Raw genomic sequence first — 14,097 nt, 5'->3', positions numbered from 1 at the left:
TTTTCCCCTCTGCCATCTGATTTCTAAATGAACATTGAACCCATGAACACTACCTCACTTTTATTATTTGTTTTTGCACTATTTTTAATTTAACTATTTGATATACATATATATGCTTACTGTAATTGATTTACTTATATAATTTTTTTCTTTCTATATTACCATGTGTTGCATTGAACTGCTGCCGCAAAGTTAACAAATTTCACGATATATGCCGGTGATATTAAACCTGATTCTGATTCTGATTCTGAAGTCAGGCTCCTCAGAATTACAATCAGGTTTATTATCACTTACATATGTCATGAAATTTGTTCTTTTGCAGCAGTATTAGTGCAATACATAAAAATACTATGAATTATAAGCGACACACACACTGTACATACACACACACATATATACATATGGTGGTGGTGGTTGGCATCCATCTGTCTCGAAGGACAACGGGCAAAAGGTATGGAGATCCGAGATGCCCAGTTGTCAAGATCCCCCTCTTGGCCTCACCAGAGTAGTCCAAAGGAGAGCTTATGTAGCAATACGTTTGGCACTAGCTTGGCTGCAGGAGCTGCTGGAAGGATGTTCAATGGTGTCCAATCGCCCTAGGGGTTCCAGTCCGGATTTGCTGTCTGGGTTTACTCCCATAGCCTTCATCTCTCCCAAGGCTGCCCACAAGGTAGTGGGGTTATTTACCCATAGCTGGGGATCTGGTTCACGAGCACCAGCGCGTGTCCACACTCCGGTGGACCTGCATGCTACGTGGCCAGACCTCCTCCCCATCCTCTGTAGTTCAGTTTCCATGTGTCACCACATTTACATATATACAGTATATATATCTACAGATAGATACACACACATATGTATATATATGCAGTGCAAGAAAAGAGCACTCTTTGCTCTCTTTTGGGTTAGTTCATTTTTCGTCCAGAAATCTAAAGTGGAGGGGTAGAAGCTGTTCCTAAAATATTGAATGTGTGCCTTCAGTCTTCTGTACCTCCCCCCCCCCCACCCTGAGAGTAGTAGTAGGAAGGGAGAACGAGAGAATGTGCTGGATGATGGAAGTCCTTAATAATGGATACCGCCTCTTTGAAGTGTCACCTCTTGAAAAAGGGAAAGGAGAGAACTGGAAAGGGAAAAATACTAGAGTCCACTAAAGGATCGTGAAGGGGTAGAACATCATCTTCTATTAATCCAGCAAAAAGAGTTATACATTTTGGTTACTCTCTGCTTCCGAAATTCAGTTCAGTTAAAGAAATGAAACTGAATTTCAGATACAGTGTACAATGTACAACTATTATTATATGTTTAAGTCACATGACTGACATATTTCTCTGACTGATAGAACCATAAGATGTCCTGTACCATCTGTTACTGGGTGAGGAAAGATTCTAGTGTAATGCAACGACATTGCATTATAGTCTCACTAAATATAAGCTTCTCCTATTCAGTAACTGTACTGTTGGATTTCTACACAATTCAAACAATTTTTTTTTTTAAATCTGGTTGTGACAATATATTATGGAGGAATTGTTAGGAGAATCTGGATGTCATAGAGAAGAGTATTGTGGAACTCATTTGCAGGGAAATTGCAGAATTGTGTAAAAGACAGAGCAGTGTTATTGAGGAACATCAACTATCTAATCTTAGATTGGGATAGCAATAGAATTAAGGGACAGGAAGAAGAGGCATTTAGAGTCATAGAGTAATACACCATTGGAAATTGTCCTTCAGCCCAACTCATCCATGCTGACCAAAGTGCCCAACCAAGCAAGTCCCATTTGCCTGTGTTTGGCCCATGTCTCTCTAAACCTTCCCTACTCATGTAATTGAACAATCAGAGGTCTTTAAAGTAAAATTGTTTCAACCACAGTACAGGTACAATCCTTTGAGGGAGGAAGTAGGGGAAAGTGAGAGCTCACTGAATGGCCACAAATAAAGTAAAACAGAACAGAAAAGAAGAGCAGATGACAAATAGCAAGTTCTCAACACAAGTGAGAATGAGGCTGCTCAGGGAGCACAGAGGGGAAGTAAAAAGAAAATGAGGGACTATGGCAGAGTACGATGAGTCAACACTGTATCCTCAATCTCATTGACTCATAAAAATCAAACTCACCCATAAAAAAATTAGAGGACCTTTGAGGAAACAGTTCAGTAAAAGCTTATATTTAGTTATAACATCTGTTTTAGCTGATATTGACTATCTGGTCTGGGCTTTGTTTTGTCCACCTCACAAACATAGAAATTCTTGCTGAGTCCTTCAACAAAGAAAAACATTTTTGCTTTAAAAACTGAATGGTAAAAATCTTTCATTGTGACAGTGCTTTGAATGATCCAGATTACATACCTGTTATTGTCAAGATCAGCAACAGCTACAGAACTCCCAAAGTATGACCCTGTTTGATGTCCTGTTATAGTGTGTTTTATGTACAGATTATCTGTCTTCCCTTGCTCCAGCACAAATACCGCCCCTGTGTGATTATAACGGGGGCCTCCTGCAACATAGCTGAAGTTATCTGTATGTGTGATCTGCTTTCCAGAGGTGACAGAGTAGCCTGTGCAAGAAAGAACAAGTGCAAGCTTAATCTTGAGGGCATTGAATACATTCACCTCTTTAAATGCTTCAAGACCAAAAGACTGCAACTTCAAGGACCAAGCTGCAGAAACTGATCTCAGCTGACTGGTTAGACACTGTAATCAATGGCACTATCTCCATTGGATCTTGCTGGTAGGAACATGTTAGTGATTGCTAGATGATGACAAGATTGACTTGTTCACTTTGCCTCAACTTGAATGTGAATGCTGCATACCCCAAAACAAAAGGGTTGGCTAGTATATTTGATGGAGAGAGCTTCTGCTGCCTAATGCGTGGCACCCACATTAAGACAGTGCCCCCAGCGGAGGGACAACATGGAGAAAATATTGTGGGAAGTATACAATACCAATGTAGCTGTGACTCAGTGATTCATCCTGCAGCAGGTAAGGGCCATCTTCCAGTATATTCAGCTCTAAAAATGTGATGTTCTTTTGTGAAACTTGGACGGTTCCTATTTAAAAAAAAACAAATTAAACATTAATCTACATGTAATGCCTCATTCATATAACATTTTATCATGACAAGACAATACAAAGAAAAAAATCAATGTAAACTCATCATCATGACTATATCACTTTAGATATGAGTAACATTGTACATTTAGAAAGACAGATACTTTATTGATCCCAAAGGAAATTACAGTGTCGCAGTAGCATTAGAGGTGCACAGATATACAAATATACAAATATTAGAAGAGAGTGAGAAAGAATAAAAAATAAGTTACCTCAAACAGTCTAACAGGAGGGGGGACATCACTTTCCCTGGCTATAGGTTGACTCATTATAGAGCCTAATGGCCGAGGGTAAGGATGACTCAAATAGCGCTCTTTGGAGCAGCACAGTTGTCTTAGTCTACTACTGAAAGTGTTCCTCTGTTCAGCTAAGGTGGCATGCAGAGGGTGAGAAACATTGTCCAGAATTGCCAGGATTTTCTGTCGGGTCCTTTGTTCTGCCACAGTTTCCAGTGTGTCCAGTTTGACTCCTATAATGGAGCCAGTCTTTCTAATCAGTTTATTGAGCCTGTTAGCATCACCCGTGTTGATGCCATTGCCCCAGCACACCACCACATAGAAGGTTGCCCTGGCGACAACAGACTGGTAAAACATGTGAAGGAGTGGCCTGCGTACTCCAAAGGACCTCAGTCTCCTCAGGAGGTAGAGGCGACCCTGGCCCTTCTTGTACACAACCTCTGTGAGGTAACATGCTTTGATCTCAAATATAGTAGCTCAGGACTGTAATTGCCTTGAATTGTTTCCGGTTTGAATAACAGTGAAACCAATTTCACACCTGTACATCGAAAAGGGTACAACTGAATGCTTTCAAACTTAAACTGGTAAATCTTAAATCAGTCTGGCTGAGCATAAAATGGTTTAAAAATGATCTAGTGCTTTCCTGGCATATATGCTTAATAATCTCTTCTCGGGATTCCAGCCAGGTACAGGTATTGATTTTAACTGACGTTTTGATGACAAACTCTGCCACCTTCATCAAGGATGATGCCTGGGCATGTCTAGTCTGGTGGTGTTTATACCCCTGTAGTCCATCCCATCCATTCAGAGCTTTATGGGTTAGAACATAGAAATCTACAGCACATTACAGGCCCTTCGGCCCACAATGTTGTGCCAACCATGTAACCTACCCTAGAAACTGCCTAGAATTTCCCTACTGCATGGCCTCTATTTTTCTAAGCTCCGTGTACCTATCCAGGGGTCTCTTAAAAGACCCTATCATATCTGCCTCCACATCTGCCTCCACCACCGTCACTGGCAGCCCATTCCACGCACTCACCACTCTCTGTGTGAAAAACTTACCCCTGACATCCCTGTAGTCTGTAAGAGCTGCCACGCTTCTGGTGCCAACATAGCATTCCCACAGCTTACCAACCTTAACCTGCATGTTTTTGGAATGTGGAAGGAAACCAGAGCACCCAAAGAGAACCCACGTGGCCACGGAGAGAAAGTTCAAACTCCTTATAGACAAAAGCAGGAATTCATCCCTAATCGTGATCGCTGGGACTGTAATAGTGTTACACTAACCGCTACACTACCGTGCCGCCCTTGTGCTTTGGTGACAAATTTTGCCTGACACTGCTTCCCTGAAGTGCTGTGGGGTAAATTACTGTAATAAAGGTGCAAAATAAATAGATACAAACATCCAGTTAAAGATAATAAATCCATCATGTTACTTAAAACTCTGCAAACCCCACACAGCTGTCAAGTGCAACACACACAGAATGCTAGAGGAACTCAAATTATGTCACAGCTTTCAAATGGCACTGATTTTAGATTTCATCCACTGGGCTGTATACTGGTAGAGACCGAGTTACTCAAGAGTGAAGTAGCTATTAACAAGGCTGGAACAGTAAGTGAAAGGGAGAGTTAAAGTAACTCCATTACATTCCTCTTTTAAAATAGATGGTAAGAATATACTTGTCTTTCCATTATCTAGTTTGAAGACCATGACAAAAGGGACAATCTTTCTCCTAACCTCCTGTGCAGAAATCAGAGCAGTCACCACAAGGAATTGCTCAGACCACCCACTTACCAAAAACTCACTATCTTTCTGCTTTTGTTGTCTTTTTCTGTGTAGGAGACATATGCAAGTTTCATAATCTGTGGTGTCTTTTACATATTGAAACCACATTTCAATTCTAACTGAATGGCTGCACAAGAATGCCAATGTAAATCCCCCCAAACCTGCAGAGTTGGGAGAGACACCCAGACCAAGAGGAAAAAAGGAACTTTCCAATATTCTTTTACTGGATAGGAAACTTCTCTTTCAGGATTGAGCAGCTGTGCTCCAGAAAGCCCTCAAAAATCTTTAAGTGTTCTCTCTCCTTGCTCTTCCTTTCCCTCAGCTGCATACCCTCTAAACTGCTTGATGTTAAGCTGTTCCCTTTGCCTCCTCTACAACAGCATCCCATCATCTAGGATTGAATCCTTTCTGGGCTTCCTGCTGCTTAGTTTGAAATGGCTCGTTGTCCACCTCACTACATGAAATGGAACAAGCTCTGAAGATAATGTGAGAACACAGCTGCTCTAGTACAACATGAATGAAAATTGTGGAGTAAAAAAATAAAGTTTGCTAAGACACACCTTGCCAGTTCCAGCCGCCTGGTGCCCCATAAAATGCATAGTGATTGGGCCGTGTAAATCCTGCCGACATGCCCTGCTGACACATTAGCAGTTGATGGTGGTCACTCCCTACATTTTCACAGAACTGCACTGGTGATGTATCCCAGTCATCATCTGGATTGATGGCAATGTCGTCGCTGATGACAAAGCAGCGACCCACCAAAATTCTCTTCTCATCTTGTGAGCTCAGTTGTCTCTTCTCATACCGGTGTGCGCATACCTGTCAGGAATTAAATGGTAGTCCAGATTTAAGCAAACATTTCAATGTGCTTGAATGAGTTTAAAACCAGCTCTGAATAAGGTGGAGGTCTTAGGAAACCACCTTAGTCGGTATGAGTCGGCCTGAATGCCTATTTCCATGATGTACAACTCTCTGACCATCCTAGTCCATCCTTCTAATGCTCCTAACTTATGCAAGTATACTTTCCTTATTGTTCATGCAGAGGATATTCACTAGGGTATTGCCTGGAATGGAGAGCCTTAGTTATAAGGAAAGATTGAATAGGAAAGGCTTGTTTGTCCTGGATGAAAGGAGGATTGGGAGGGGGGTGTAATCTGATAGAACTATATAAAGTTATGAGGGGAATAGATACAGTGAGTAGTTAAAACTTTTTGCCATGGTGTGGTGTCTAAAACAAGAGGGCATGGTTTTAAGGTGAGATGGAGGAAACTGAGGGATCAAAGGGAAAGACTTTCAGAGAATGGTTGATATGTGGCTTCTAACACTTTCCATTCCAATCCTGATGAAGAGTCTCAGCCTGAAATGTTGACTGATTGTTTCCCTCCATAGATGCTGCCTACCCACCAAATTCTTCCAGTACTTTATGTATGGTTGATATCTGGAATTTGATACTAAGGAAGATGGTGGAAGATACATTCAGGACATTTTGCATTTAGACAGGCAAGGCATAATAGGCTAAGGAGCTAATGTGGGAAAATAGAATTGGTCTAGACAAGTTACAATGGACAGCATGGATATGGTGGGCCAAAGGGCCTACTTCTGTTCTCTAAGGCTACATCACAGAATTGTCTTAAGAATTTTTGCAATGCCGCAAATGCTTCTGTCTCTCAGCATATAGAACCTGGATTTAAATCAGAGTCACAGGCAGCTCTTCACTCAGGAGGAAGTGCACTAGTCTTCTCCTCAGACTCATCTGTACAATGTTCAGACTAGCCTTACCAACACTTTCCCACCAGGTCCTTGACTTTCCACTGTGACCCCAAGCCATTGGTCCTCCTTACTTTCTGTTTCTGGAATGGCTGTGAAAAGAAATAACACGTTGGAAATGTAGCATTAGTTCATCTGATCAAACAGAGAGAAAAAAAAGATACCACAGCAAGGTATCCTCTGAGGCCCAGTTACAAGCATCTTCAAATAATCAACCTTAGCACCCAAATATTCTGCTTAGTGACAATATGTTGAATTTCAAATAGACTCGTGTAAATCTTATTTTATTGAGACAAAATTGAGGGTCAGAATCAAAAACTCAATCCAAAATTGGAAATCATGTCGCACAGATGATCCTATCAGATCAGCCCCTCCACCTATTTTCGCCATTCTTTACATTGAAAATAGCCTTTGCTCCAACACTACTTTTATTCTTGATCGTTGCTCCATTACTCCTGTTAAACAATTTTCTTCTGCTTTCTTTGTAGTGAAGCATGACAAACAAAGAACTGGCCAATGCTTATATCCCTTTGTATTTGGCTTATGCTCTCCCACAGAAATCTGTGAATTCATCTCTGTGGCCGCATCGTTCCCCAAAAATGGTTAATAACTTTAATTGCCTTGATTTCCTTACAGACATACGACAACCTTAACATGCATGGAGTCTTACTTGGTTTTTCAAACTCAGCTCGTTCACAGTCATTCTGCGATGGCGTAACTGGGCAGTAGAATAAAGCTCCTGTGCGGTTTGCCAATTGATCAGGGAGACCTTCTGCCCGGGGTGCACCAACCAGCAACCTGACCAAAGGAAAAGGTCACAAAAACAGACCAAGGTGAGCATGGGACCGAGAGGGTGGCACAAAAAGTTATTGCTACTTGTGCAATTTTAGGGAGGCAAGAGACATTCAAAGCTATTTGTCAGTAATGTTCTTGTAACTGCAGCTGGATCACAGATGTGGGGAAGAGAGGATAGTGAGAAGGAAAGGTGATGGCAAGAGAAAGACAGTGAGTGAAAGAGAGAGAGAGAGGCAAGAGGGAGAGAAAAGCAAGAGAGAGACTGAGAGAGGGACAGGCAGTGAGAATAAGAGACAGAGTGAGAAACAGATAGACAGAAAGACAGAGCGACAGAGAAATAGAGTGAGCGAGAGAGAGAGGCAGAGAGAGAAACAGAGAGAGAGAGAGAGAGAGGCAAGAGGGAGAGGGAGAAAAAGAGGAAAGAGAAAGAAAGAGATAAGTGCAAAAGAGAGAGGGAGACAGATAGGCCACTCTTCTGAAATGATAAAACCAGGCATATTCAACTTAAAAGAAAGAGACCCAGCAAGACACAAGTCCTTGTTACGAAGGATCAAACCCCCTCCATACTGATAGTTCTGGTCCTAGTAAGTAAAACTCAATTCTGACAAATGTTCTATTTTTACAAACACCAATGTCACTGTTATTTGAAGTTGTTAGTGCGAGACATGGTTTTGGAGTGCAATTTTCTCTCACATTTTCCTCAGATTCAAAATTCAGTGAGTGCTATACGGAAGCCAAGGCTAATAATTTCTCTTCAGCAAAAAGTACTTTCCTACACAGATTGAAACATATAACATTTTAGCAGTTGGGTTAAGTGGATGCACAATCTCCAAATTCAGCCATGATTCGAGTCCTCAACCTGTAGCGTAAGATCAGTTATGAATGGAATTACTATGCTATTAATTCCTGTCCAGTACTCCAAGGGACACCACGTCTTGCTAAAAGAGTCAGACTTACCAGGTAGCCCTGGCAATATTAACTTGCTTCAAAAGAAATGAGTGGTCAAAGGCAGTTGGGAACCAAATATTGTGCACAATTCCCTATGTGATTAAATCCTCATTCAGCAATGGCACAGGAGTACCAATTGCCCACAATTGCTAATTGCATTTAACTGTATATGTCAAGATACCAACCTTTGTAATCAGATTTCAAACAAAACTTAAGAATATGAACTACAGAACAATGTTTGACCTGACAGTAAATACCTCTGTAATATTTAAGACTGCTTGGTCAGATTTTACCTAGCCTTTTAATGAGTCTATTCCATACTGCAAAAATGATGCATGGATTCCAAAAGCTACACTAATTAACTCTGAGATGTTATTACAATTTTGAGGTTTCTAGGTCATTGGTTGGAATTTATTACCCAGAAGTTCCAATAATAATACCCCTTAAATTAATTAAAACATAATGTGTTTCTTTTCACAGACATGTTTGGGAAGCCGTGCCCAACAAATACCAATTCAGTATAAACACACATTCTGACATCTGACTTTGAATGAATGTAATCACACTATAACTATATTTGGTTAACATTAACACTGGAAATTATGAGGAACTGTCACAGTTAACCATTAACAGAAAGTACAGTGCGGACAGTTTGCTGAGGTACAAATCTTGGAGTATTGATTTACGCCAAAGGCATTTAGGAGGTGGGTACAAGTGCCTCGGGACTCACACCACCAGTTTCAAGAACAGTTACTACCCCTCAGTCATCAGGCTCTTGAACAAAAGAGGATAACAACACTCATTCTACTTCTGGTGTTCGCACAGCCAATGTCTCACCTTAAGGACTCTTTATCTTGTTATTTCATGCTCTTGTTATTTATTACTATTAATTTAAATCTCCATTTGCAGTTTGTTGTCCATTGGTCCTGTTTACAGTTACTGTTCTCTAGATTTGCTAAGTATGCCTGCAGAAAAAGAATCTCAAGGTTGTATGTGGTGACATGTATGTCCTATGTTAATAAATTTAACTTTGAACTTTATGAATATGGGCAGCATTGGTGAGGGAGGCAACTTAGAATACACCAGTGGAAATGACCTCTTATAAAGTTGCATGGATCAATTACAATACCATATCTATCCATTTGAAGATAAAATATAAAACGAAAAAAAATGGTGATCATATTTATAAATGCATCAGTGATTTTCCAAAGAAAAAACTTCAAATTCCTTTAGCCTGATGGTTTGAACCATTTTATTCTGTGCTGTAAATTTTATGGCTCCATTTAACTTGTGTACACACCTGGGGTTTGATGACAGGACAGTGCAATGGAGCGGGGATAGGTGGGCTGGTAGAGGAAAATGGACATGGGATGGAAAATGTGTGTCTCTCAAAGATTGTGAATTGCACCAAGGATGTCTTAGCAACTGCTTCGAGCAGTTGAGAGAAACAGTGTGTACAATACAATAAACAAGACATTAAGGTATTTCTTCAGGTTAAAAATGGAAGTAAGGTACAAAACTGACATGCAGACATTTCCCTGCATTCACTTTTGCCTCTTTTTTTTATTACTTATAATGCAGACAAATCTAAATTAGATTGTTGTTGCATTATACATTCTATTTTTCTGTACATTGTCTTTAAAGGGATTTTTAAAATAAAAGTAATTTTGGAAATTTGCATTGAGTGATTTAACAAATAAGCTCCAAAGAACAAGAACAACGACCCTATCCAATTCACCATTGACACCATTGTGATAACTACCAAAACATTAAAATGTTGATTTTTTTATTACAATGGAGCTATCACCTTAGCTAAAAAGGATCATTGGTTTTACATCTGTAGCATATTTTCGAAGCAAGAAATAAAAGAGCAATTTTTTACATTTGATCTTTAGGTTGAAAATTGCAATTAGATTTACTCATTCCAATTACCAATCAGTATATTAGATTCTTAAAGAGAAAACAACATTTCAAAAATAATGAGCGTGTTGTGAAGAGAACAGCTGAACAACCTCAAAGTCCCAACAATAGACACAAGGATTCAGTCTTAACATTTTCACCAAACTTGTGGATGGTTTTTAAACACTTCAGACATCCCCAACTCTTTCTCAACATCTGTATTAAAATAATTGTTTTAAAATATACAATTTTCCAACAGTATCCTTATTATTTGTTTTATTATTGCTTTCTCACTAGTGCAGAAACTACTCCTGTGCTTTTCCTTTCTCCCTGACATTTTTGATTAATTTCTTACTTTAAACTCATTTATTCCAAAGTCATGCACTGATTTTGAAACATGTTGGGATGCTCCTCAGTGAATTTCTTAAGCTATTACACAAATATAAATCCTAGGTAAGACTGGAAGAGGCCAGACTAAAGAATATTAAAGAAGGACCTGCCATGTACCATGACTGCACTTCATGTCAATGTGTTCAGAATCGTGCACTTGTATACAAATATTCCCATTAAGTGGCTTTGTCAGGTCCCTACAATACTTGCTCTTGAATCTGTAAGATGTTCTTTAAGCACTGCACTATTTTAGAACATATAGAGCATTCCAGAAATTTTTTTTTAAATCTTACAGTATGAAACTCTTCACTAGTGTTTTAAATTAAATTTAGTTGAAATCACGGGTGGAGCAGTGACACACTCAGATGGTGTAACTGCCTCACAGTTGCAGGGATCCAAGAGTAAACTGGATCTTGGGTGCTGCCTGTGTGTGTTTACAGGTTCTCCCTGTGGTCACACAAGCTTTTGATGGGTGCTCTGGTTTCTTCCTATACCCATTAGAAGTGCTGGTGGGTTACCTGGTTACTATGAATTACTGCTTGATGAGGGTAAGTGGCAAAAGAGTCCAAGGGGACTTGATGGGCATGTGGGAGAGAGTATGTAGCAGTGTTGCATGACAATAACCAGGAGGCAATGGAACTGATAGGATTGCTCTCTTGGGAGTCAGCATTCACCTGAAGGCCTCTATCTGTATCATTTAAGATAAATACTCACACACATGCAAGTGATTTTGTAACCAGTGCAGCACTTATTAACTCACTTTGTATACATCACAATTTACAAGAGTCTTAAACTACAGAGTAGTTGTAGGTTTATGATACCTGAATGGTCTCTGAACCGTGGTCTGATGTTACATTAATACATAGGGGAAATTAACAGCTGGTTTACCCTTTAATTTACCCTTTATTAAACACAGACCATAAAATATTCATTATGCCTAAATACAAGCATATTCCCTTTACAATCATGACTGGGTTTTGAATTGAAGATTACTTTTGCAGCCATAAACGTAGAGACAAGGGTTGTATTTCAGCATTTATTTTTCATTGTTTAATTGATATGCCAGGGCAAGTTTTATAACCCTTTTATATTTATAAGAGTGCAGATAAAGAATGGAATAAGTGACTTCCTCCAGTTAATCAAACCGGTCTCAGCTGCACAACAGCTGGTATCATCACGATAGGAGCATGGAATATTATGTGTAACCTATCCAGCATTGAGCTGAATCTTGCTAGGGTGTAGTTCCATAGGAATAATTGCTGTGTTAGATGGAACCTTTAACAGGCAATTCAGTCATAGAAGGTAGCATAGCAAGATCTGGCTTATTTCCACTAAGCTGAACTACTTGAAATATTTCAATGAGTAGCTGATTCCCAACACTCAAGCTTCTGGCACAGTTATGGCAACTACAGGTCCTTCATTGCCACTGCTGTTGAGGTTGGCCAATTCGGTGTTGGCCGAAGAGTGACTAACCCTTATACTATACCTTCCCGATATGTTTGGCTCCATCCCATCCTGGCTGATCCACAGTCGTTTCTTAGAAGAAAATTATTTTTATTCTTTGCATCAATTCATTTCAAAATACTTCCTGTCATTAGAATTAATGGTTTGAGATATATACAGTATATTTGTAATTTCTAATTCAACCTTGCCAGACCTGCTTCATTCCAGGGAACAATGCCACTAGAATAGAGGGAAAGCTTCCACACACTTTCTCTTTTAAACAACCTCAGCTTCAATTTAAAATAATGCCCCTAAAGCATCCAATTGATTCTCTGTCAGTAACATAGCTTGCTAAGATATTGCAATTAGGTTCAGAGGTCAGAGCTGGGAGTAAGATTAAATTTGCAGCATCCCTAAAGTAGTTTGCTTTTAATACAATTAATCAAAAAGCTCGTTTCTTGATGAGAAACCAACAAAAGGGAGTAGTGCAGGCAGGATATACAGTACTGTAGTTATTAAATGTTGCTAGTAATACTTAAACACTATTATTCTGATCTGTTATCTTTTATCAAAAGTAGACGGCTAAAAATACACATTAACAGATTTTTGTAGGGTGAATTTAAGCTGGTGATCAAATATATAATAAAGTGCCAACAATCTGGCACACTTAGGGTTTTAGTCGTGCCAACTTGGTAGGCTTTTTGGACAATTAGTTGTAGCGTCAGAGAACACCACATCACAGAAACAGGCCCTTCGGCCCATCTAGTCTGTGATGAATTATTATTCTGCCTAATCCCATTAATCTGCACCCATACATCCAAATTTCTCTTAAATATTGAAATCGAAGCTGCATCCACCACTGCCACTGGCAACACATTCCACACTCTCTGCACTCTCTAAGTGAAGAAATTCCCCTTAGACATTTCACCCTTTCACCTTTCTTGGGTGCTATTATAGATTAATACCCAATACTTTAAATTTCCTTTGATAAGATGTTACAGGGTGTCAGAAATTTTCCAGTGAACCTACTAAATTTAAATGGAGCACAGGAAATTGAGAGCTGGTCAGTTCAAAGAGAGCATGGGAACTGGGGTCCTGCTGAGCTGAAAGGTGGCATGGGATCTAGACCCCAGTGGATGAAAAGCAAGTACAAAACCATGGTCATCATGGATGATAAGGAAGGCAGGACCTTGGGTGTCACTGGGATCAGCGTTTTACTGTGTTGAGCATTTTCCACATTGGATTCCTTTCCATAGACATGACTGTAGATGTTAATTCCCAGCCAAAACAAAACTATACTTTCTTTTGCTGCTCATAGAACTGTTCAATAGTGTTCTGGGATGCTGGTGAACGATACTGCATTGATTGTGTAACACAACTAAAATGGGAAGGCATGACCCAATCATAGTGTTTTAAGCATATTAAGCACAGGACCATAAATCACAACTTTTTGCCTAAAACTCAGATGTAGTGCTAAATATGTTATATGGTAGCATGAGTCTGTTGTGTTCTATCTCTGAAATGCATGCATATGAAGTTAATAGATTGAACTCCAGAGCAGAGTACAAAGCGTTGTTACTATGATGAGGCTCACTTAACACTAATGCCTAGACGTAAAGATCTAAGCCTTTATCTTTTCCAACAGTGATTGCATGAACGACTGATACTTAACCGATGAGTTGAAGAGCCCAGATCCTCACTGGAAACCTACTGAAGGGCTTATGCAACAATCAA

General features: G+C 39.7%; 1 protein-coding gene across 3 annotated transcripts in view; it reads right to left on the bottom strand.

Moving 5' to 3' along the window:
- itga3b (integrin, alpha 3b) overlaps positions 1 to 14,097 on the bottom strand; it is a 147,130-nt gene that overhangs the window by 73,399 nt on the left and 59,634 nt on the right. For all 3 annotated transcript variants that reach the window (XM_072248827.1, XM_072248828.1, XM_072248826.1), the window contains exons 2-6: positions 7,559 to 7,686; positions 6,901 to 6,980; positions 5,682 to 5,940; positions 2,934 to 3,038; positions 2,339 to 2,546 (exon numbers count right to left, since the gene is read on the bottom strand). In XM_072248827.1, coding sequence (XP_072104928.1) covers positions 2,339 to 2,546; positions 2,934 to 3,038; positions 5,682 to 5,940; positions 6,901 to 6,980; positions 7,559 to 7,686 — 780 coding nt within the window. The remainder of the gene's footprint in view (positions 1 to 2,338; positions 2,547 to 2,933; positions 3,039 to 5,681; positions 5,941 to 6,900; positions 6,981 to 7,558; positions 7,687 to 14,097) is intronic.

This window comes from Mobula birostris, chromosome X, assembly GCF_030028105.1.
Source record: "Mobula birostris isolate sMobBir1 chromosome X, sMobBir1.hap1, whole genome shotgun sequence".
NCBI classification, from domain to species: domain Eukaryota; kingdom Metazoa; phylum Chordata; class Chondrichthyes; order Myliobatiformes; family Myliobatidae; genus Mobula; species Mobula birostris.
The sequence above is the reverse complement of the archived record's forward strand: the minus strand, read 5'-3'. Positions and strand labels throughout refer to the sequence as shown.